At 37.7% G+C, this 26141-nt stretch overlaps 1 protein-coding gene across 1 annotated transcript in view; it reads right to left on the reverse strand.

The window, feature by feature from the left end:
- The window catches only part of CERK (ceramide kinase), a 41376-nt gene extending 16373 nt beyond the window's left edge, over nucleotides 1-25003 (reverse strand). The window contains exons 1-6 of the mRNA XM_036400887.2: nucleotides 24777-25003; nucleotides 15768-15881; nucleotides 14442-14564; nucleotides 12364-12489; nucleotides 11767-11830; nucleotides 7462-7607 (exon numbers count right to left, since the gene is read on the reverse strand). Coding sequence (XP_036256780.1) covers nucleotides 7462-7607; nucleotides 11767-11830; nucleotides 12364-12489; nucleotides 14442-14564; nucleotides 15768-15881; nucleotides 24777-24915 — 712 coding nt within the window. The 5' untranslated portion in view covers nucleotides 24916-25003. The remainder of the gene's footprint in view (nucleotides 1-7461; nucleotides 7608-11766; nucleotides 11831-12363; nucleotides 12490-14441; nucleotides 14565-15767; nucleotides 15882-24776) is intronic.
- Nucleotides 25004-26141: the final 1138 nt, after the last annotated feature.

Raw genomic sequence — 26141 nt, forward strand, 5'->3', positions numbered from 1 at the left:
CCAGTTAAAGAGAATATAACAGAACTGAAGTGTGACTAAACAGATCTTCCACTACAAGGCTGAGGTTCAAGACAGTGACAGTGTACCATTACAGGACAGAGGACTCCAATTTCCCTTGGTACCACAACAGATGGGGTACTCAGATGATGATCTTGTGTTACATTTAAGGTTCTATAAAAGAAAGTATTAAGTGGATTGCTGAAGCTATACTTTACTGCCAAGTTTCATATTGTCTCCTATGCTCATGAACAGAAAATTCTGACTACTTTTGAAAAGAAAAACAATCACTGAGAAATCTGGCCTAAACTTCTACTGCTGAATGTACAAGCCTAACACTTAATCCAGCATTTCTCATTTCTTCCACATCTGTGTGCGTTCTGCTCCTACAATTACCTCAATTACATTTGTCTTGACGCAAACAGAGCTTCCAAGTGGTTTTACACACAGATGGGAGGAAAAGAGGAGAATCCATGCAAGCTACTTTTCAACATCAGAGGCCCATCTCCCTGTGATCTTCTATATTCAATTAAAAGCTGATTCATCTGTTTGGCAATTACACAGAACTTATTTACATTTCTATTCATTAACTAGTAAGAAAAGTCTAAAATTAAAACCGAAGTCTGAAATTAATTCTGAGATTCTAAAATGGGAGACATACCAACAGTAAAATACTGTTGTCTTTTTCCTCTTGGAGCTGGTAGTATGGAGCAACAAAACCAGCGACCTATTTACATGGATGTGACTACTATGGCATTCCACACACATGAAAAGAGAATGTAACTTGCCATAACACCACACCAAGCATGAACTTAACAGTACCTGTTAAAGGTCAAAAAAATGTTAATGATGACTAAGGGTTTGAATTCTTTTGAATACTTAACCAAACAAGACTTCTAGATCTTTAGGTGGATCTTCACTAGATGTAGAACCTACAACTGCTGCACTCTGAACAGATGGACACACAAACCCACCAAAATCTGGATTATTTCACCAGTATAAGTCTGATATGAAAAGCAGGATTAGAATATAAATACAACTTGAATAATATCCCATTATTAATATCTTAGGATTGCCAGAGCACTCAGTTCAGACAAGAAGCTTCCCATAGAGCATGACTAATGTTAAGTGGTGGTTATTGTACACTCTGACAAAACCAACAGAAAAATTATGTACATACTCTGCCAGATTTTCTTTGGGGATTTTTAAGGCAACAGCCTGAGTGAAGGAACATAAAAGAGGTTTTTATGGATTGCAGAGAACTACAGGCAAATGTGAAGGAAGTAGTTGGACTACTTGCTAACTGGGTCCTAATTCACTTAAAAAAAAGACAAACACATTCAGTATAAAAACTAATTATTGCATTGGTTTGTTAGTAGAGAAGAAAATCAGCATGCAAAGCAACGATTAAGTTTCAGGTTAAGACACACACAGCTATATGTGTGCATGTTACACTGCAGACAATATGCCAAAGCTTCTGCCCTGGTCAAGGACATATTGCCAGGAATAGCTGATGGCAGCTTCAGCTTGAGTCAAGGTACTCACACACAGTGGAAGGCCTTGGAAAGCAAGACATCTGCATGTGACAAGCAGATACTACAGAAGATCAAGAGGCTCTGCTAATCCTATTGAACAGATGCCCCCTGCTATAAGTTTAGATGCTCATCTAAATGCAGACACCAAATGTAAGCATGAAAATTTGAGTGTCAGTTTCAAACTGAAACTTACCTTAAGGATATTAATTTCTTTATCTAAAATGCCATCAACCATCAGTGCTACAGATTATTCTTGTGTCCTCCAACTCCAACTCTAGCACTACAATCATCTTGCAAAGGACAGTACATTTCAACAATGGTGGCACCACACCACCATACCAGAGGTAGATGCTGAATGTCTGAATTCTCCCAGCTAAAGAAAGCTTTCATCCCAGATACTTTGATATTAAGAACTCACTGAAAACATGAAATATGTAGAAGGCACAACATTTTGTGTTTGATAAAGTAGGTATAATTACTTTGAATCTTTACCACACATCACTCATTTTCCTTAAAGTTGTTTTTTATTAGGTCTCATACAACCACATGATTGTTATACAGGCAAGTTCTTCTGTGTTCTTTTCCTCCACAAGTATGAAAAATGCAATCTTTTATATAAATACATTTAATGATATAAAATTCAGGAAATCCTTCCTTTTAATTAATCAATCACAAGGAAGAACAATCAAGATATTTATTGAAGTATGAATGAGCACATACCCTGCATAAGTAAGTTTTGTTAAAGCAATAGTAAAGAAAGCAAAGTGAGGGACTGCAGTACACAGAATGAACTACAGCCAAATCACCAGATTTCCCCTTTGCATGTGAACATTGTTACATATTTGTGAGTAGACAAGTCATGCAGACAGGTACACTCAAACACCCCTTCACAAGTTTAAATTAGTAACAGAACAACCAAAGTGGTTAGGCAAAAATCAGATAATTTGCTGGCTGTATGGAAGAGTTCATGCCATGGATTGGTGGACCAACGACAGTCAAAGAGCTAGACTTAATAATCTGAATTATGATTAGATTACTAACTAAGGTTTCTTAAACCAAAACACACACATGGTGTGGGGTACAAATATTTATCTTTGTGCTTTTATTGATGGAAAACTAAACAAATTACAGACAACTGAAGTATGAAACCAAGCAGGTGACAGAAGCAAGTCAGCTAGATGTTGATCCTATGGAAAACCATGAATTTAATAAAGAAAAAGAAATACTTATAGAGCTCAAGAGCATTGCTCTGTGTGAGATACTTTAGACAGAGGGAGATGCTCCCAAGGCACCTAGAGAATCCTCAGACAAATTAGTATAAGAACAATATTTGTAGTGAATAAAAGTAGAATAGCAACTTCAGTGGGGGTCTCATATTTGTGCAGAGTTTTTGTGAATCCGTAATCCATGCAGTTATCATACAGATGAAATGTCAGGTAAGCTGCCCTAATGACAGAGTAACTGCATGTTTTTGGATCAGACAGCATTTAATACTTTGAAAAATTCTACAAAACTATTTTTCTGAGAAGTGCTTCTTAAATGAGAAGGAGCTGGCACATTTGAAAGTAAGGAGAGAAGCTACTGCTACAGGGAGAGATGAATGGTCTGGGCTTACACCCAGGTACCTACTCAAAGTTTTGTATATCTTCCTTTACACATACAGAAACCAAGAATTCAAGTTTTATCTGCAGAACAACAGACTGGCTTAAAGAGAAACAGTCCAGAAAGACTTTGGTGTAGGATTTTTTTGGTAGATAATTACTTCAGCGTAAGCTCAGTAACACAAGACAACAAAAATGGCTTAAGCTAATAATGGCAGATTTTAGAGATGAAATGAACATCACAGGAGTAAGTAATATTGGCTTGCTTGTCTCCATGGCAGGCCCACTATATTAAATGCAGTATTTAGCCCTAAGACTGTCATTTCAACAAGTTTAATGGATTTAAAGTACTGAAGGAGGAGCATAAAACATGCACTTCAGATTTCAAAGTGGATATAGTTAACTTTTAAATGAGATGCTAACTAAATGGCAAAGATCATTAAATATTACCAGCTTTGTAGCTAAGAAGGCTAAGAACAGATCACTTGGAGTAATTAAACAAAAAAGATAACTTTTATTGCTATGCTTTAGCATTTTAAAGATAATTTTTACACTCTAAATGACAGTGGTATGCGTCCAGTCACACTTCACAACTTGACTTGAATCTATCTTTTAAACTTGTGAATGAATCCTCCATCTTTTTCCTTTATTACATTCATACAGAAGCCTGTACTGCCTTTGGCATTCTTAACTTCTACAGTGACACATCAACATTCTGATTATAATCATACTGCATCCTTCAATCCTAAACAGTACAGAGCTGACCACCAGAACCCAGTGATCTGGATACACTAGAAACCTAAAATCACCATAGCTATAAACTTTGTGTCTGTACTTTACTCAATATTCCCAAGGGCTTAGATTTTCCCCTACAGTGGGTTGCAGACTTGATTTTTGCAATGAATACAGTACAACAACACAGAGTGAAGTGGGTTTGTTTTTTCCTATCTGCTAAGATCATTAAAAATATTTAATCTAGTAAGTTTTTTAAACTAAAAAAAGAACAGCAGTTGACAGCTCTGTCCTCCTATTTTGTGCCAAGAACAGCATTCTATTCTGTGTAATAAGAATAGCAAATTACTATGGTTTACTCCAGAGGGTGCAATTTTAATACTAAAACATGTGGATGAAACCTCAGTGTCCAAGCTGTATCAGGACTCATTCTCTGTTTTGAAGTTCTATGGAGACATATTACTAGTCTGAATGCTGTGAGACCACATGGCTGAAAGTGCTTTTAAGGCTAGTAAGAAATAACTAGCTTTTAAGGCCTAGAGGAAAAAATAAGTAAACAGAGATTTCCAGAGATACACTACAGCTTCTAAGTACTCTTAACAGCAAATCCATTTACAATGGCAAACAGTCAATTTCCACCGACAGATTTGAAGAATGGCTGCAATGAAGAGAAATTCAAAAGTTAAAACTGCCATTTGAGTAGAAGTCTTTTATCCAGGTCAACACAACCACAAGTTATTCCATAGAAATGTTTCATAATGCATAAGAATAAATTATATTTTTCAACAATAAGATACACTAAGGAAAGAGGCTGATGGAAAACTGACGCAACTATTCAAGAAAAAAAAAAGAGCCAAGCAGGAACTTGCTGCAGAAAGTTAGAATCATGATAAAAAAATAGTATTCAACATTCAAAAAAAAGAGCTTGCACAATGGAATTCTGCTATGAAATAAAGCTTATCACTGAAACCCAGTCATTTAGATGAGTGTTTTAGCATTAAATCTCTTTTATTTGTAATTTCAAACCTCTGTACAATTGTCAGTCTCTGAGCAAAGACCATCTGCTGAATTTAGTTTTGTTTGAATACAGAAACTGTTTAATCACAACCACAAACCACAACCTGCCACATTTCTCTTAGCACAATGATACCAGGAACTAAGTGATAAAAAAGGTGAAAACACTGATCCACTGACACCTTACCCCAGGCTCCTGTCATCACTGAGTAAACCATCTCTATAGGTCTTCATCTCTAAACTATGGATAGTCTTTGTTTTCAATATCTATTAATGAGTTCCTAGGATATTGTAAAAAGGCTGGTTATAAAGAAGTAGAACACAATGGATGAAGTTTTATTAGATGTATGGTTAGTATTTCATTATTACTTTTGACTTATATTTCAGGACTACTGGTTTAGTTTAAAAAAAAAAAAAAAACAAGAAAGGTCCTCTTAAGAATTTAGCTTATTTTTGGAACAGACTTCTTGTACTAGTGATAGAGCTAGAGTATCTGTTGGGGTCAATACATGGCCAAAACTCCATTGTATCAAGCAAAGATGAATAGAGAACAGCTTTACCATGGGCTGGAAATATATCAACCAGAAAAAAAAAACCCAAATCTTGCTGCCTTATGCTATTTCATACTCAATTTAAGGTCATTGTAATGACTAGATGTGTCAAGACTTGTTCAGTGACTTGACTACCTTTTTCAATAAATAGGCACTTTCCCATATATACAGTAATGGATCATTTTAAATACCATACAATAGACAAACAGATCAAGATATATATTATCCTCTCCATTTCCAAACACTTAATTAATAGAACTTTAAGGTCAGCTTCCTTACACATCATTATAAAAACTTTCTGAGGGATTTGAATAATGACTTGGAGAAAATATTTGAACTATAGCACTGATTACAAGGCTCATGTACCTCATGTCAGTTCTAGGAATAGAAAATACAGTATACATTCAAATAGCAAAAGGATACAGTGGACAAAACACAACAAACAAAACATTAAAATATGTAAGAAAAGTGGCTTGATACATGCTAACAAAATTAAAATGTCAATGAAGCTCATACTTTTTGGGTGCAGAAGTAATGCACCCAATGAAAAAATGCATTAGGATAATGTTGAAAAAGCAAGGTTAATCTTTCCTGAGGACAAAGAAATTGCTCTTAATATTGAGGTTCTGGTTTTTCAATTGTATCTTCTTAGGGTCACATATCTCCAGTAGGCAAAACCTTCTGAAACCAGTAATGTAAACAAAATACCTTTAGTTCAAGAAATTTGCCCAAGTAAGAAAAAGGATGAGAAGAAGAACACTTTGAATTCTATTCTTCTGAAGTTCATTATACATACTGACTTAAATACAAAGCTTTAATAAAATCAGAATATACTTAAATATAATAGGAGGGTGAAAAACCATAAGGGGATATTCACATTGTAACTTTTAGATACCAAACATTTATTATACTGCAAGCAGAAAAGGTTAAGCTTCTTGGAAGTAACAATTCAGAATGTTTGGGTCTGGATACATTTTTCACAAAGATGAAAGGAATATAAAATTAGTCACCCATAGCTTGAGAGTACAAATGTTGTACTTCATTTGGTATAGTTTTACAACCTGAACTAAATTTTCTCAGAAGCTTTTATTTTAATTCTAACCAGAAGCTTACAATGTTTATTTCATGGCCAGTCCTTTAATTCAAAGCTCAAGCATCAGACAAGAAAAGTGAACAGCATAGAAAAGATACTGGACTGACCCCTGTTAAAGAGTTAAAACAGTTAATTCAGTCCTGTAAGAGAAAGCAAATATGTTAATCTGCTTTTGAAGGAATCTTTGAGGACCAAAGGAGCAGGATGAGTTAAGAGCTGGGACACCAGATTGAAAACACTAAGACTGATCCAAAGAATGCCTTTATGGTCAATAATAATAACAATAATCATATCAAGAAAGACTTCAGTGTGAAGAATGAATTCTCTCAAATGACAGCAATCAGGACTGCGTGAAAAAGTGACTGAAATTGACAACTGTGAATGTGTAGCCCCTCTAACAAGGGGCAGAAACTGCAACTTTGTCTGGAAAACGAGAACTGGTCCTCAGTTGTAGATGCCCTGTACTTGCTGTGAGAACAAATGGAAGAAAAGAGAGTCCAGGAATCTTAGCATTTGTTTGGAGTTTGCCAGACCAGCAGAAAGTTCTCATTATAATTCTAACTAAATTAGTGGATTTGGAACTGGAAAAATATTTATCAGGTAAATTTCTGTTTAGTAAATTCCACTCCTTAATGGGTTTAGAAGGGCATTACTGTCAACATCTTATTTCATTTTAACACACAGTAAGACACAAAAAAAAAAGTTGTTAAATTCTGAAGTTATACATCAAGATTTGATTTCCTTTACAAAATATTCTTCCTAAATAAAATTGCACGTGATCAAAAGTATTATATGGATACAAACAGCTTCGGTTAGATGTCTTGATAGAATATCATTGCTCAGATCTTACACGTAGGCCTAAATTCATCAAGCTACGAATAAGGAAAAAATGTCAAGAATGAATGAATAAATTAAACTGAAAGTTAGCCCTTTCTTACCAGCAGGAATTATGCCAATCCTTATATTGCACTGGACTAACGATGCTTTGGGATTATTTTGGTCTATGCCAGAGTCCTTCTGCATTCTTCCAATGAGACCATGCATCACTTCACTGAACATGCCGTCCCCACCAACACAAACAACACTGCCAGGAAACACAAATTAGAATGCACACTAACAGTCAATAAACAACACAGCAAGTGTTCTACTTAGGGCATGCACTGGGCACACCAAAAATAGTTGTTCTATTATCTTCCTTCATTTGTACAAGATATAGCAGCCCACAGTCAACTAGGCAATTAACAAAAAGCAAGAAAAAAAATTCAAGCTCCAAAACTGCAAATGCACCTAGATATATCTGGAACATAAGAAAAAAATGTTGGAATGCAACCTGCAAAAATCTTTATCCTCTACTACTGTGTGCAGACAAACAAATATTAGTGGAAATTCACTATACAAATAAAACACTGAACGGGACTGTACATACAGCTCTTGAAGTACACAAAATGGAAATAGGGTACCTTTACTAAAAAGGGAAAAGTTAACGTTTGCCACTTCAGGCAGAAGTGTAGTTTACACTATTTAATAGGAATATACATTAGATGAAAGCCAAAATCCAGAGAAGTGCCTGCCTGCATCTTCCTTTGAACATGCTCAGATCCCACCAAATTGACAGAAGTCATTTATATCTACATAACCATTCATAATGAGACAGAGTTCTAAATGTTACCAGATGCAAAACTTTGTTTCACAAATTTAATTCAGGTCAGAGCTGGTACAGCAACTGCACAGATCCTGAATATGTTAAAGCTCAGCAGAGAGTCCACAGCCAAGCAAAAACTAGGAAGTAAAAAGACTCTTTTACAGCAGTATACATTTTATGAACAACAATCAAACACACTCAGCAAGCATAAACATTCTTTAACTAAACAAACTAATTCAAATACACTTTAAAGGAACACATGAGAAATCCAGAGTTACATATGTAGCTCCTAGCACACAAGTCTAGGAATGTGTACTGGTATCTATAGCAATAATTTCCAACTCAAACTAATACTCTCTGATATCATCAATAACAGATATTGCAGAATGAGCAAGACAAATTAATCTAATTTTTAAGTATAGATGATTTTAATTTTAGTTATTATTGCATTTTCAGCAGATGGAAAGCTGTCATTTTTTTCCATTAAACAATGGAAACAAAAAACAGTCATTTTTTTCCATTTACAGTGAGTACAGTCTTAAAAACATGAACTCTCCAACTCTAAGTTAAGACCTAGGAGACTGAGAGAGAAGGAATAAAAGGATATTTGTTTTCAATTTTTTTTCTCTTCCAATAGTTTAACTACACTATTCCTGAATTTTAGCCCAATGTTTCTCTGCAGACTCAAAAAAAAAATGGGCTAAAGAAACACAAATTTCCATGTCAGTTCAAGGGCAGTGTTGTCTCAGTAGTAGTCTGCTCAAAGCTCCATACAGCCTTGCCTTTAACACTTCCAGGGATGGGGAATCCATGACTTCTCTGGACAGTCTATTCCAGCGCCTCTCCACTCTCACAGCAAGGAGTTTCTTCCTTAAACCTAATCCAAACATTCCCTCATCCAGTTTAAAACTGTTCCCTCTTGTCCTATTGTTCTATGCCCTTGTAAAATGTCCCTCTCCAGCCCTCTTTTAAGTCCCCTTGAGGTACTGAAACTGCTCTAAAGTCTCCCTGGAGCATTCCCTTCTTCAGGCTGAACAAGCTCAGCTCTCCCAACCTGTCTTCATAGGAGAGGTGCTCCAGCCCTTTGATCATCTGTAACAAATAAATACTATATCCAGACTCAGAGGGGACAGTTATATGAATGTCTATACCTATCAAAGGTAAATTTGATAAAAACTTCACATATGCAATAACAGCACAACCAAATTCACAGCAAATATCAGAAGACCAATGTACAAGTCAGACATAAAATGCACATGTGAAGGCCCCTGGTGAAGAATGTCTGAAAGAAGCATCTTAGAGTGATTGTTACTTGTTGGCTTTATTTTACTGGAGGGAGAGCATTTCACTTTTTAAATAGATGACAACAGTAAACAACACCTGCTGCTAGAGGACTTCAGAAGCTAAGCCACAAGTAAATTGAGTTTTTAAGAACTACAGTCCCTTCTAATCTCAGCCATTCTATGAACTAACTCAAAAAGTAGGGAAAAAACCCCAACCAGAAACAATTTTTCAAAGGCTTGTGGAACAGACATATGCATAAGAAACCACAGTGTTATGTGTCACTGCTTCCAAACATGGCTATTACCTGCATGATATTGCAGCATGTTCTGATTGACGCACAAAACCCTGCTATGTTGTAACCAAGTGAATATTTTAGGTAACTGTGCTTAAAGAAAAGCTGTTCTATCATTGAGCTATTAGGTGACTACATTCACTGTAAGAAATTACTATAAGGCAAAATAGGAATACCTTATTCCTGTAAGGTAAAATAGGAAGAAAAAACAGGAAACATACATAAGATATTTGAATCAGGTGTCTAAAGTAAAACAATTGAAAAGAAGTAAACCAATTATCATTAAGAATCCTGTATCTACTTGCAGAATTCCATGTATACTTTGCCAAATAGGGAATCTGGAGATGAAATGAAGAAATTCATCACTGAATGAAAGGAAAGCCACACAGCAGAACCAGTCTACAGGGACAGCTGAACATCAATTAGATGCAGGAATCCAAAGAACCTTTTACTCTAGGTGAGGAAAGTGAAACCTGAAGAAACACACATTTATGTGCTTCAACCATTTTTTAAATTTTCACGATAACCACTTAATCTGCTATTTAAAAAGTAGTTTTAATTCAGGAAGTCCTTCCTAACATCACTGTTGACCACAGAAAAAGAGTTGTACATGAGGCACAAAAGTTAGGCTTGGAAAGACAGGCTGCAGATCCCAAGCAAACTGCCACTCAGGCCTAATCCAGGAATAGAAGAATCCTAAGAGTCTAAAAAGATGCAGTGCTCTGGCCTCTATTGGTCATCTTGGAATGTTAGAGAGAAACCAAAAAAAAAACCAAACGAAAAACCCCCCAAAACAAAACAAACAAACAAAAAAAAACCAAAGGAAAAAAAAACTCTACAAGATGAGACTTTGAATCTGCCAAAAGTACTTCAGATACTACCACAACTGGTCACTGCCACTTCCTATAAAAAACAATTTGCTAGGAGTGGACATGGGCTCATTTGCCTCCCGTTCTGCTCCATATTGAAATTTCGCCAAGCGTAAGCACACTTATTTCAAATCACAGATCAAATTAAAAGGAAAAATAACAACTAACTAGGTTTCTCTAGGATCAATGTTTTCCTCCTTTGAACTTCTGAAAAATTAAGAAAAATCACAGCATAAACAAAACTGTTTATTTGAAGGCAAGTAATTTTAAAGCAGGTGAAGTCTGGGAACTCAGCCTATGAATGTCATTTCTTACTAACACTCTTTCCCAACATCATACCTTTACTCAAAATAGGCAATGTATATAGCAAAGTACCACAGCAAAAGTACTCTGAAAAGACTTAATGTGTTTTCTTTTTGCAATTTACCAGTTTAAATGTACCTGTTAACAGGCACAAAAAAGAATTCTAAAATACTGTACTTATGAGTGCTTATCTGCATACATTTTCATGTTTTTTCAGACATGTAACTTGTTTCATGTCATGGACTGGAAACTGAAATTACCATAGCATTTATTAAAATATTCTGGTTCTACAGCAGACTCAATAATGGAATAATGGAATGTAAGATCACCATTCAGTCAGATCTTCTTTTAAAGCAGTAACTTTGAAAAAGAAGAAATGCAAATAAATGCAGCCACGATGTAGGCACTATTGAACAGTCATATACAGCAAGAGGAACCACCTGAAACATTTCTGAACAGCCCATGTTTTTACACACAGGCTGAATGCTACTGGTGCAGTGCTCTGAACTCATGTATATCAAGACCACTAAACATTTCTGGGTAGCTTTTGAGCTATAACAGAATGCTCAACTGAGTAGAATTAATCTAACATTCATCTTTTGAACACAAATCTCATGCAAACATTGTTATACTATGCTCGAATATATTGTGTTGAACAAGTTTACTGAAACAGTTTACTTTTCTGTTATACTCCTAAATGTGGATCTCCTACAAAAAGGAACATGCCTCAGGACTTTCAGCTGTTGCAATAAATGTATTAGTAATGAATGCTACCCTTTTAAATCAGAGACAGAAACAGACCAATTACGTAATTACTGACTCAAATATAGTAAAGGCAAGTAAAGTTACTTACCCATCATATTTATAAATATTAACTTCAAATAAGTTGTCCTTAGCATGGTTAGCATGTTCAGTTACTGTGAAGAAATAAACACATTACAATTTATTATTAAAAACTATAATAAAGCTATATATAATATAGAATTATAAAAATAAATTCATTAATAACCATGATTCTATTACTAATGTGACTATAAAATAGCCTGTCCATAAGATGTGTCTCAAAAGATTTTTGCCAGGGAAAGAATTAAAGGAGACATCCACAGTACATACAGAAAAAATATTTCAGTAAAATTTGCACAAATGATCAATTAGCTTTAACAGTGAAACTGAAAAAAAGGCAGCATCTTTTACTACGAGCTTAAATATCTCAAGAGCACAAGAAGTTTTATTTTAGTAAGTAGGAAGCCAATAGAAGGCTGCCATTTACACTGTATTTAGAAAACTACTAATGCTACTACTACCTATGCTGTATTTAGATAACATTCTCTACCATTTTCTTTCATTTCCTTAGTGAGAAAAGGTAACTAACAGAAAGAACTTCAGCTACTCAGGATTGTTTTAGAGTTCATACTGTGCATATTAAGAAATTAAAGTACTTATTACTCACTAACAACATCAGTGGATATAGAAGCCAGACTGAAGAGTGGAGCAACTTTCTGTTCATAAATCCTCTTGCCTTGTCTTTTTCCTCCATAGGGATTAATATACACAAGCAGCTGCTTTGGTCTAGACTCTGCAGTAAGGAAAACCATAGTGCACTGCTTTTGTACACAAACCAAAAAATTCATCAAGTCATACAAACCCAAACCTATTAACATCAAAGCAAACACAGCATAATAGACTTGTAACTCTTTAACAAAGAGCTATAAAAGCCTGTTTCATCTGCTCTCTTTATTATACTGGTATCAACAGTATTGAACAAATTGTTAATAAGACAGCAGATGAAATTCAGAATAATTTCTTTTGACTCCCTATCTCACATTCTTACTTGTCATTCTTGCAGTACCTTCCCACTACACAAGATACTCTAATTACATGAGTATTATGGGCATAGAAGACAAAAAGGGCGGCAACAGCAAAGCCACTTGTAAGTGAAGCATACATAAAAATACTTTTACATAAATTTATTTAAACTTTTTTTTTTAATAACATGGTTAAAATCCATTTCCCTTCTGTGATCAAGTCACACTAAGAATGCCTCACAAAACTACATGCTGCACAGCAAGTGCTTGAGCTACAGTGTCAGTTGCCCTAAAGTGTTACCCCTTCTCCTCTCCAAAAGCACCTTTGATATTACTACCTCAAATTTGTCCAAACAGTTATGGATTTACACTAGTAGAGTCAATTAAAACAACTATTACACCTCTGTATTAACAGAGATAAAAAACAGTAATGCTTGCTGCACCTGGGAGACCTCCTTTTTCAGGGAGCAGACAAGAACATTAACATACTTCCTCAAATGTCATTCTAGATTATTAGTTTAAAAGGAAAAAATATCAGATTATTACATCAGCACACTTTTACAGCAAATCCACCCAAGCTAGACAGACTGAGTGGTTTAAATCTGCCGTACACTCAAAGCACTCTTCTGCCCATCTGAGAAAACATTCCCTTTCCTGAAAGAATTTGTTACCAATAAAATGAACAACTGTATTCAAATGAATTGGCTCAGGCCACATTTCTCACAGGTGTACTGAATGGGTGCACAAACCCCATTTTTTGGAAAAGACAGATGTTCCTTGTGTAATGTATACAAAACAAAAACATTTAGAATGCTTTGACTACCTGTTCAGAACAGTTTTTCTAAAATACTAATTTTTATTCTATAAGCTTTAAGTATTTGTTTAAGTCCCACTGTAGGTGTATTTGTATCCAACCCCTTCTCCAGCTCTGTATCTCAAATGGGCCTCAGACCTACCCTGTAGAGAGCTCATCCCTAATCCCATCTCCAGCTGTTCCACTCCAGCCTCCCTGGCTGGACCCAATTGCTTTATCTCACCTGGGCTGTAAATTGGACCCGTATCTATCCCCATCCTTGCTCTGCCCACCCTGCTCAGATACAGTGGGACCCTGGTGAGCAAGGCACTGCCTCTGCTGCGATCACCCTTGAGCTCCTTTCTATCAGTTTCTCTGCTCCTGCTGCTTCCTGACATCTATCAATGTATCTTTCAGGAATAACTCCTTCAAAATTACTTTTAGCCTCCCATGAAGTAGATGTCCAAGAGTCTCAGAAATTATTAATGGGAACTCTTCCTACATAAGACACATTTTCTTGATGACAGAGTCTTTTATACCCATAAATCTTCCAATTGCTACAGTCCTTGACCTCAAATCTCTAGAGTACCTTAAGTCCCTGAGCTTACATCTACCCATTACTTTTTCCAAAGCTACTGTCATTTAAACCCTCTGCTAAGCTTCCAATGTGTCTTTATTTTGTGAAAATAATCTATGTCTGGGTAAAATTATATGACACAAACAGTCCTGACTGATTAAAGCACTCAGTACAACTTAGGGAATACATAAGATAAAGTAGTGATAAGGAAAGACTTCAACTCTTGGCTCCCTCAAATTTTGAGCAAAAGCTGCTCTTAAGAGCTCAAAAAAGCAGATATATCAAAATAACATTGATTGATGTACAAGCCTCCAGAATGATGGTGCAAATGTTCATCGTTTATTCAAACTTACTCTGCATTTCAAGTAGTTCCTTCAGCGCCTGTGTCCACTGATTACATAAGTGCTCATCAACACACCAGAACGTCGCAGCACTGCACCGCCAGCGGTGATTTCGGGCTTTCTTCACATAATGCACTATTGAAATTTAGAAAAAAACAAACAAAAACCAAAACCATTATGAGATGGTTCTGTGAAATGAACAATGCATTTCAGAAAGATCTCCAAAATACTGACCTGTAATTAACCTCCACTACACACTTCTACAAATGACAGAAGCATTCAGAGTATGACCAGCATATTTGTAGAGAGTCCAAATGAAAACATAAATGAAAACACTTGCTAACAAGCAGACATCCAAACAAAGACTTCTTTTAAAAGAAGCCATGTCTCATCAACTAATTATAGACACACTTGTTCAGAAGTTCACTGAGCTTAGCTATTATCTGTAATAAAGTCTGCAAAATCTACATAAAAAGCCACAAGCTTAAGAAGATAAGCCATGCTGACATCAACTCTCATGTAACCAACAGGGTGAATTTATTCTATAAAGCTGAAATTTGAGAAAAAAATATTTTGTTTTAAGACCTTATACTTACACTTCATATACAGTATCTCAAATCACTCTTACTGGAGAACTAAAGGTGGGGAAAGTACAGCATAAAATTCTGGCATGACATCTTTTCAGCACAGAAGTCATCACCCTTTTCCTAAATCAGACACATATTTCTGGCACTTTGTTTTAAGAATGCAGTCAATAATACAAAGTAACTTTAATGCATACATCCTGATGGTTAGGGCAATTTAAGAATGTTTAGGACTCATTCTTTCACCCTCTCTCGATTTTCTGGTAAAGAAGTAGAAAGCAGGTGTCCTGCAGCAGAGTCATTCAGCAGCAAAAAGACTCCAGGGTGAACATTCAGACATTAGTTTGAACTTCATTAAAAAACAGCTAAACACAGCATGTGATCTTAAAGGAAGAGTTTTATATAAAAGAGTTTTGTATAAAAAAGGATCTTTAAATATAAACCAACAGATTTTTGGTGGGGTTTCTTTTGTTTGTTTTTTGTGGAACTTTTGCTTGGGTTTATTTCAGTTTGGGATTTTGCTGGGGATTTTTTTAAAATTTGTTTAGGGGGGGATCTTTTATGGTGTTTTTTTTTTGGTTGTTGTTTTTGGTTTGTTTTCTTTGGGTTTTTTTTGTTCTTTAGATGTGGAGTTTTTTTAAACACATCATTTCTGTTAAAAAAACCCCAAAACTCTGACAACTCCTTTTGAGTCTGCCTTAAACTATCTTCACAGAATAGCAAGCACAAGCATCCAGAGACTTATTTGCCTTACCTGTGAAAGCATGTAGCTTTGCCATTTTTTGCCATCTGCCAATGTTACGTTGTTTCTTGTTAAACTCAGTTTCTTCTACAGCAATGATCTCAGAGATTGGTACAAAACAATTTTCTGTATGAACACAAGATCTTACAGGTTAGAATCTTCAAATATCACCTGAATGATTATTTCTATACCTAATATGACACAGACATATGATTAGAGCAGTTGCTCAACAAGCACAGCCAAGAGCATAACTAGAAATTTTCTGAATATTTTCAATTTTCTTTTGTCTTTAGTCAAAGCACATAATCCATGACCACCCACCAACTACCTGAAATAGTATTTTAAATGCCTATGATTTCTCAGAAAATAAGGTATTTCATGTATAAAAATATTTTTGCATGAAGCCAAAATCCAGCAACATTGATTTCAGAGTAATCAAACTGCCCCTCCTATGAGGCCTAGTCCAGATACTTCACAGTGAACAGCACAAGCTATTTCAAAGAATGTGCAAATAAATCTAGTGCACAGACTACAAAGGGTATTTGTTATTCTCAAGTAAGTATTTGTCTTATGAAAGAAGGGCATTCATATGAATTCTTAAGATTTTAAATCCCACCAAGCTTTTAAAGTTTAGTATCTCTTAAGAAGAGAATTCTAGATGTTATGTTTATGTACTGTGAAATATTTTCACGCATCAACTTCAAACCTGTTTTTCCGAATTAAAGGGCCTCTTGTATGAAATAATTCCTCCAACCTCATTCTCTTTTCTTCTATAGTTCCTAAACGTCATCTCAGACTTCTTAACTCCTGCCAAATTAGACTTTTGTCTCATTTCCATTACTGATTTCAACACTGTTCTGTTGTTACTTCATCTCAAAAAAGTGAAACTTCAAATGCATGCCTTGTATTTATGTACAAGCAAGTCCTCTCTGTATGCATATGCCTGTATAAAAGATTTATATTATAATAACATAGTCTTATGTAAATAATCTCTTATAGAATAAGAATATATACTTGCTTCTCTCACATGTACAAAGGGAGTGATACCAAGATATTCGACACATAAAATACAGACAATAATACCATTGTTACCAGGGTTTATTCTACATTTCATTTTCCTCACTATCTTGCAGCAGTACAGTGCAAGTGGTGAGGAATGTAAAATAACTGAAAAGTTTCCCTGACCTCTTCGCAGTGATTATTGCAATTCATTTGCCACCAATTCACTTTGATTATTTTTTCCCATCCTATTTAATTGGTTTAGTCAAAAGAGTGTTTACATATCATCATACTTATGGACAATTTGTGGACTACTCACTCAAGGGGTTTTGGTATTTGATGTGATTTGTACCCATTTTGTAATTTTATCTTCCTTGAATTTTTTAGCATCATTCAAAAGAAATGTAGCCTTCAAACTTTACTTTGAGATCATTTAGGAATCTGGCTGTTTTTCACAGCTTATAATAATTATATTTACTATACTCAAGGCACAATAGGGAAGTGCAGCAATCACATAATGTTGTTATAAAGATCCAAGAGCAGAGATAAACTCTGAGATGTATGATACTATATGTATTTACTGTATATACACACCTGCAAGACTATATCTAGTACTGGACAGTAACAGCTATTTGGTCTTCCTAATAGATACAAGATCTGCTAATATGATTAACCTATACATTTATCCAAGGAAAAAGAAATACAGGACAGAGATGGTACAATAAAGGAAAGGAAGTACATTCTTCAATCTTTCTTTTCCAAAACTGCTTTTAATTATTTTTCTACTGGCTCTGCCACTGATCCATATGTCAAAATATGAAAGAAAGCTTGTTGCATCTATGAAGATTGCATTTAAATGGTAATTTGTTTTGTTACTCCTCAAAGATATGCTATAAAACTTAGAAACTATATATAGATCAAAATTTAAATGACAGTGCTCTAAATAACATTTTTGGAAATAGTTGTACATAGTGCATACTTATTAGTATGTATGCTGGGGGCAGCAAGTGAAGTAATTATTTTATTAGGTATTTTTTATATAATAAAGCTGTTCAACTGAACAGATAGCAAATCGATTTTGAAGTACTTCCAAACCTGTATCACTGAAAGCATTTCTTTGGAGTATATACTTCAGCACACATTACACAGCGTCTATTAACCTTGAAACTACTTATAAGCTCTCCTATTTCAGTGTTCCCCCTCTGATAGCTGCATGACTGTTTTGATTTTCCAGCAAATCTCTTCAGAGACGTGGCAAAAAAACCCAAAAAGTAAATATTTTTAATTTATATTTTTTTTATCTTATAGCACTGGAGTTACAAATCTGAAAAACAAATTCCTGAAAAATGGAAAGGCAAAAAAACCAAAGGAACAAAAGTGAAGAAGAGATCCCACTCTCCATCTGTAAACCTTTGGCTTTGGTGAAAGTCTGGCGAGTTTCTGTTCTGGCCATACCAGCTCTGCCAATTATACCCCTCAGTACTACATAGCACCATAAAAGCACCAAGCAACCCCACTGTCCTGACAGCACACTCCAATCTTAAGCAGTCAAAAATCACACACTACTGAACCCAGTAACTGCAGATGGCCAGAAAGATGCAGAGCTGTCTCAAATAACATGTGTATTCAGAACATTCCCTACTGCTTGTAACAACAAATTCCAATGTGCTTGAATAGAACTCAAGAATTTTTATCAGGCCAAATATTTCTTATCACTATTTGACTTAGTGCTACATAGAATATTGTTTCATCTCATAGCAAACCAACTACTTAGTCCCACCCCGTCCCCCTTTTCCCCAAAAGGAGGAAGCTTTCAATGTGAAGCAGAGACCTTCAGTATGAGTACAATAGTCCAGTTCCTAAGAACACAATGCCCTCATGTGCCATTTAGTCACCAAAACCTGCCCCATAAAATATAGTACTAACCCAGCCTCTCTTGAAGCTTCACGTATTATATAGCTTCACTAATTATAGTCCTTTCCCACAGCTACTTTTGTAGCATTTACCCTATTATCAAGTAGCATGAGACATTTATTTCACTGACATAGCATAAAGGTGTTCACTCAAAGCTCTTCACCTTTATGTATTTCTCCCAAAACATGGAAAATCTTATTGCCACATTAACAAAACAAACACACACACACACAAAAAGTTACTTACACCAGTACTACAAGATGAACATTAATGAAAAAAGGTTGAAATATGGACTCAGACAATATCAAACAAAGAACTTTACTTGGCTCAGTCCAATCTATTAAACCAAGCAGCACACAACAGCTTCTAGACAAAATTTTCAGCATGGTAAATGGTTAGCATATTAGAGACAGAGAGCTGACCATCCACAGAAGGTGGATGAAAGGGCATGGCAGAAAAAGGAGTAAAAAGTTAAAAAGCCAAACAAAATACACAGCAAACAGGTGACAGTCTTCTCAGCACTCTGGCTGTGCCAGTCATTACTCATTCTGGGTCACAGTGCTCTTAATCTTAACACTCTTCCTAAAAGCAAACTGATAAATCAGCGCAACGCTGGATTAGATACACACTTCTTTTCCCACATTAAGCAAGTGGGAGAGGGGAAAAAAAACACCCCACAGAAATAAAACCAAGGTAAGCACATTAGCAGTGGGCTTTCTTGGTGCAAAATGCAGCCAGCAATTGGGAAGTGTGTTTTTCTGCGTTAAGAAAAGATTTTTGGTGCGTCATGGCTGTCTGCCACTCCCACAGAACACTTCCTGGGTTTATAAGCACTCACTCAGAACTCCAGTCAGACTTGTTCATTCATCACTGCCAGCTACAAACAGCTACAAGTTTGGCTACAGACCAAACTTCCCCCTCACAAATGTGTCAGCTCAAGGCAACCTAGACCCATGCACAAGCACAAATATGTTGCTGATCACAGCATTTGGTTTATTCTTAAAACTTAGCTGAGACCCACGGATGCAGCAGCATTTAGAATTTATTTAAACTATTAGCATATTCTCATGACTTAAAAATATCAACAAGGAAAAGGCTGGGATATAGGTTTAAAGAAAAAGTGTATTTTCACTTTTTCTTTAAAAAAAAAAAAATTGCTGTTAGAGCCCACATGAAGGGTCAAGCTTCCAGGTTTAAGATTTCCTTCACCTAAAAGCAAGGGAACAGGATACTTTCTATCAGAAGGTACATGGTATTATACCAATCATGCACTATAGAAAGCTGTGTTTAATAAACACTAGAATAAGAGAAGGTAGGATATTGAGCAGAATTACTGACAATTCACATCTTAAAGGAGGGGGAAGAAAAAAGGTATCACAACTGATTTAAATCCTGTGGAGGAGTCACAAACATCCAAAGATCATGATTCCACCATGCACAGCCATGTATAAGGAAATTTCCTTCTTTTATTTTAAAGTAAATCTTCAAGTACTTGGTAAGCCAAGAGACCAGTTTCTACTGTGATCACACACTAATTCACATCACACGAATCTGAATCAAAGCACAGCAGTTTGAACTTGGGTCAACTTGAATATTTAAATCATACTATTGAATGTCTTCCCACTGCTTCTTCTGCATTTCCAAATATAATCTTTCCTGCTCAACTATGAATATTTCAACAATAAAGTAGAGAGTAAGATGCACTTATTTACCTTAAGGGGGGGGAAACAACACAGCAAAAAGGTGTATGCTAAAGAACGTGCATTTTTTAATGGAGTGTATTTGAATAATGTATCTCCCAGAAAACAACACATTCCAAAGAGGCAATGCCTGCTGCAGCAACTGCTCCCCACATCCTACCTGTGTAAGGAGTTGTGGCATTGCTTACAGAGAAACATGGTTCACATTTCTGCACACGCCCGCCCGCTGCCAGATGGGAATGACTGATGACAAATGATCCCGACTAAGGATGTGCCAACACTCGGCAAGCACCAGGTTCTGGACAGACCTTGCTGCCAAGCTGGCCCATCCTCTGCTAAGTACCCTGTTTATCAAGCTGAGCTTTCTTTAGAATCCACCAGAATGACAGCACTGCTGTGAATGCTAGGACTGAAGGCTTCCTCAGGTGGTTGTTTTGGAAAGGACATATGGAAGAGAATTCTGAAATACAAAGGCTAAAAGAAAGCACACATTGTAAGTGAATGCATAGAGCTGAGGGTCTAGTTTGGTCATTCTCTTCATGTTTTACTTTAGCAAAAAAAGAAAAAAATCATAGAAAAATGACAGGAGAATCTCATTCTGCATTTGTAATGCTTTTAGTACCAGGCACAATAAAACCTTAGCCAATGCTTCTGAAATACCTCTAAGTATATATGTACAATATACACTCTGCTATGAATTTGTTACAAAAAGTTTTATCACGTGTTACTTGAGAAAAACCTGACTGTGCCATCAACATGAGGGCAATAATAAAATAATTTAGCTGACCAGCTTTGCATATGCTATTTATGATTCATGACTGAATCTCATGGAAAAATGTAACAAGGTTGAAAAATATAGCTCATCAGAAAAATTTAAGATGAAGGCATCCCTAGGGAAAAAAAAATGCATAGCTGAAAGCAACAGAGAAACATATGAAAATACAGGTCAAAGCTTTTCATGTAAGTTCAAACATGTCTAACCATCAAAGAACAGGAAACAGGAACCTGATTACGCTGAAGAGAGAACTTGAAAGTATGATGTTGTTAAACAAAGTCTAACAGCAGGAAATTGTATTTCAGAATTTAAAAATATACCATGACTTGAACAAACATTTGATGTTTTTGTTGTTGTTGGTATCTTCCAAATAACAGCTTTAAAAAGAATTGTCCTGAATTAATACTTCTGCATTTTGACAGAATAGGATTTAAATACATACACACACACACACATATATATATAGATGTATGCATATAAATATCACTGTACAGAGATGAGAAAACAGAAGAATCTCCCCATACTCTCTAAAACTACATCTACTTTCCTGGACAACAAGACAAAGTCTGTGTTGCTTCCTATCTGTTTCTGATTTTAGATGCAACAGGGAAAGGTAAACATTTTAACACTTCTATAATACACCTAGCTATAGCTCTAGTTCTGCATATGTCAGGGTCTGAAAACCTTTAAAAAACATATACCAAACAATTTTCATTTATATACCAAAATTCAAGACAGTAATAAATGCTCTGAAAATAAGCAGCCTGAGTTTCTACAGTTTAAAGACAACTGGTTCACTGTAATAGCTACCTACTAAACAAGAAATATAGCACTTTTATACTCCATAATTTAGTCTGTATTTAGACACAATGTAGTCATGTAGTCAAAGGCTAAATGGTAGAAAGATACCAATCTTGGTCAAGCAACTCTTCTGAAATTATAGGCTTCTAACTAACCACCCTCCATATTATTAAGTTTATTTATATATTGTCATGTATGCTGCTCATATTTCCAAAATAATTGTAGAGAGCACAATGAATCATCATTGGTCTTAAAAAGAGCTTGGAGACACCAGGGCAGCAATAATACAAAACTGTGATGAAATTAAAGCTCAAATGCAGGGAACACATGAATTAACTAGTGTGTTGAGAAGGTACATTATTGAGCACTACATTAAGCCCATTGTATTGAGCCCTACATAAATTATACCTGTGCCTCCACAACACTTAGGCATTTCTTTTTCTTCTCTTTTCCCTTGTCATTTCACATGATGTTTTCCAAAATATTGTGAATAGCTGTGCTACAAGACAGTGGCTGCAGTCTAACCACACTTGCCACCACAGCATCTCCAGCTGGGTACTACTCCAGAAACTGCCTCATCAGTAACTCATACTTAACTCTAATTTACTGTGTCCCACTCTCCTTCCACCACTCCCAGAATTCTGACATTGGGAACATGCTTCAGGGCAGGTGCATACACTGTTTGGTCTACCAGGAGCAAGTCAAGAAAACTTACAACTTAAAAAGTAGTAAGAATTCACAACTGCAAGCAGCTGTAAACTTTAGAGTGCTCATGAGAGAGCTAGTGAGAATCTATGGCACTCGTGCTTGGTCTAAAGGAATTCATCAGACAGGAGAATGGCACCCCCCTTGAACTTGCTCTAGCCAACACAACAGTCTGTGACTGTTGTGATGTGACTTTAGAGACAATAGTGACTTTGAAAGGCATTTTTAGAAGGATTTTACACAATTCCACCAAATTATCTCCAAAGTAAGAGCTAGGTTACCTAGTGGGAACAATTATCCTGCAAGGCCTAAAACTTTCTATTTTAAATTTAAGATCCAGCTACCTTTATCTAGACTAATTTTATAACATTTTGAAAAGTATAAAGCCTATTTTTCACAACAATGTTTCAAGTTCAGCAGAATCAAAGAATCAATTTGTCCTTAAAGTCTAAAGTTCCTTTAACTGAGAAAAGTTCAGGAATTTTTGATTACTTTTTTCATCAGTATTATTGATGAACATTAGATTATGTCAAACTACTTGCACAATAGCAAGGGAAGGATAACAAACTCTATTTTTGTATTATGAATAAGAGGGGTTGTACTTAAAACATAACCAAATCTCGGTTATGTAAACTGTCGCACCAAATTCTTACAATTCTTGAGTTCTCTTTCTCCTTTTTCCCTCACCTTCTTGAAAATAGCCTCAGGCCAATAAGATAATATGATAAAATCTGAAAAATACTTAACGAAGGTACATTATAAGAATAGAAGAACTATTTAACTATTTAAGTTTGGGGACTTGCCAGGGATTAGAAACATCTATATTCAAACCTTTCTCAGATAAAGCTTCTAGTCAGCCTTTCTATTATTAGTGTCTGTCTCAGATCCTGCAACCTCTAAAATGGAGATGACAGCAGTTTTCAACTCTAGAGCAGCTGCTGTGAAAAAAAGGACATTACACATTTTCAAACGTTCCCATGCCATGTTAATAAGGCTACATTAACAATGGGAATAATTACTATATAAAACCACTGAAGTCGAAGACCCTGAAAAAATACCTCTCAAAAGTACAGTAGAAAGTTTGATATGCAAACATCCTCACAAGTTAATCTGATTTTTTTTCAGGTATTTTCATCAGTGACTTCTCAGACTGGCAGTTTTGTCCATTTACACTATGCTAACTGCACAAAAGGGCAACTGTAGAAATCACTGTTGCCACACTGCAAACTGGTATCCTGTATTAAATATTTCCAAACCAGTAAATCTCAGAAGTTAAACTTTCTTTGTAAAATTTCCACTAAGCCCCTGAGAAAGCTGAGTTTTCTTAAAAGCTCAAAAAAACCCCAACCCAAACAACAAAAGTAGTCGTTGCCTGAGACACTGCCTCAGCATGAAAGTGTTTTTAACCAAAAGTCTTGTTGTAACTAAAAGAACCAAAACTGCTTCTAAGATTTTGTAAGTCTCTTATGTACTGCTATGATTACTTTAAATACATTACAAACTACGCGCTTCTCCGTACTCGCGGCGCCAAACAATGGGGCTCAGCCGAACAAATCTGTGTTGTGCCCGGCCAGCTGCGGGGACAGGTGTGTGTGTCCCCGGTGCCATCAGCGGCACGCTGGGCACGGATGCTGGCCCGGGCTGCTCCGCGACACGCGGGACGCGCTGCGCTCGCTCGCAGGGGCTGCGGCTCAGCGAGAGCAGCTCTCGGCTTTGTTTGGGAAGGCACAGCCCGACCAGCGCCCAGCACAGCCGGGGCTGCCGAGCACGGTCCCGCCTGCATCTCCCCGCTCCGAGCACCCTGTCTGGCCCCGCGTAGGACCGGGCCAGCCTCCGCTTGTCGGACTCTGATCCCGGAGGCGCCGCACAGGCGCCCGAGGGCAGGAAGCGCTCACGCCGGCGGAGCTCTCCGGATGCTCAGCGAGCCCCGGGCGCGGAGACTCCGCCGCGGGCGCCAGGGCAGCGCTGGCCGCAGGCCGCCCCCGCCGAGACCCGCGCCGCGGCAGCGGGGACGCCGCGGACGCCCTTCCTTCCCCCGCCGCCGAGAGCAGGCGCCTCCCGGGCGGCCCCGGCCCGCCCGCCCCAGGCCGCGGCAGGTGCGCCCCGGCCCCCGCCCGCCCCACTCACCGCCGGCGCGGCGCGGCGGGCGGGGGTCGCGCCAGGCCAGCCGCCCCCGCTCCTCGTCTAAGGTGACCTCCCAGGAGCGCCGCCCCAGCCCCAGCGAGGACACGAGCCGGGGCCGGCGGCCGCCGGGGAGCCGCTCCATGGCCGCCGAGAGCCCGGCCCGCCGCAGCCGCTACCGCATGGCCCGGCGGAGCGGGCGGGCGCCGCGGGGCGAGCCCAGCAGCTGCTAACGGCGCCCCCGGCCCGCCGCTACCCCGGCTGGCCCGGGCGGGGCGGGCCCGGCGTCAGCGCTACGCCAGCGCCGCGGGGCGGGGCCGCGGCTCCCGGATCGGGGCCGGGGCCGGGGCCGGGGCCGTGGGGACAACGGGGACGCCTTGTCTTCTCGGCCCGCTGGAGAGGGACACGTGCCCTACGGCCCTGCAGCCCACCCCAAGCCCCCAGCTCCGGGCAGAGACACCAGGGCTGACACCCCAGTGTACGGGCTTGGATTGCTTTCGTGGGGTTTTTTGCGGGGCGACGAAGCACCCATGTCAGTGAGGGTGGTCTCTTCCCTCTTTCCCTTTAGACAGTGGACGTGCAATGAGTGCATACAAATGTCTGGTGATGCAAATCTCTCCATCTAACTTCATTTCCCTTTACATAAAAACGTTTTGGGTTTGCCTTAAATATAGGGAGAGTAATTCACTATAATTGAGCTCTTAATTCTTTGCTGCCTTCCCCCCTTGGTGTTGCTGAAGTGTATAACCATCGGCATCCTACCAAAATACAGGCCAGACAGAGCAGCAACCAGCCTTCCTCCAAATCTGAGTGCTTCCTACAGAGTTTAGCAGAAAACATCTCTGGTCTTGTTCTTACCTGGGTCCAGCCCCAGGGCCAGCACTCCAACTGCCTTTGCTCAGGCTGAAAAAGCTTTTACACTTCAGCTCTGCTCTGAACCTTATATATGCATATTTCACTCACATTTTACAAGAGGGAATGACTTTACACATTTGCATGGGGGAATATACCAAGTAGGAATAACTTTAAATTGAAAGAGGGTAAGTTTAGATTAGATATTAGGAAGAAATTCCTTACTGTGGAGGTGGTGAGACATTGTAACAGGTTGCCCAGAGAAGCTGTGCATGCCTGGTTCCTGAAAGTGTTCAAGGCCATGTTGGATGGGGCTCTGAATAAGCCCGTCTAGTGAAAGGTGTCCCTGCCCATGGCAGGGGGGTTGGAAATAGGTGATCTTTAATGTCCCTATTCCAACCTATTCCATTCTGTGATTCTGTGATTTCATCTTCTGAAAACAAATGAGCTAGGCACCGTCATCTAAGTTACATGTTGAAGATAGTCTTCCTGTACAACAAATACTAATTGTCATCTATC

This window comes from Molothrus ater, chromosome 5, assembly GCF_012460135.2.
Source record: "Molothrus ater isolate BHLD 08-10-18 breed brown headed cowbird chromosome 5, BPBGC_Mater_1.1, whole genome shotgun sequence".
In the NCBI taxonomy this organism is placed as follows: domain Eukaryota; kingdom Metazoa; phylum Chordata; class Aves; order Passeriformes; family Icteridae; genus Molothrus; species Molothrus ater.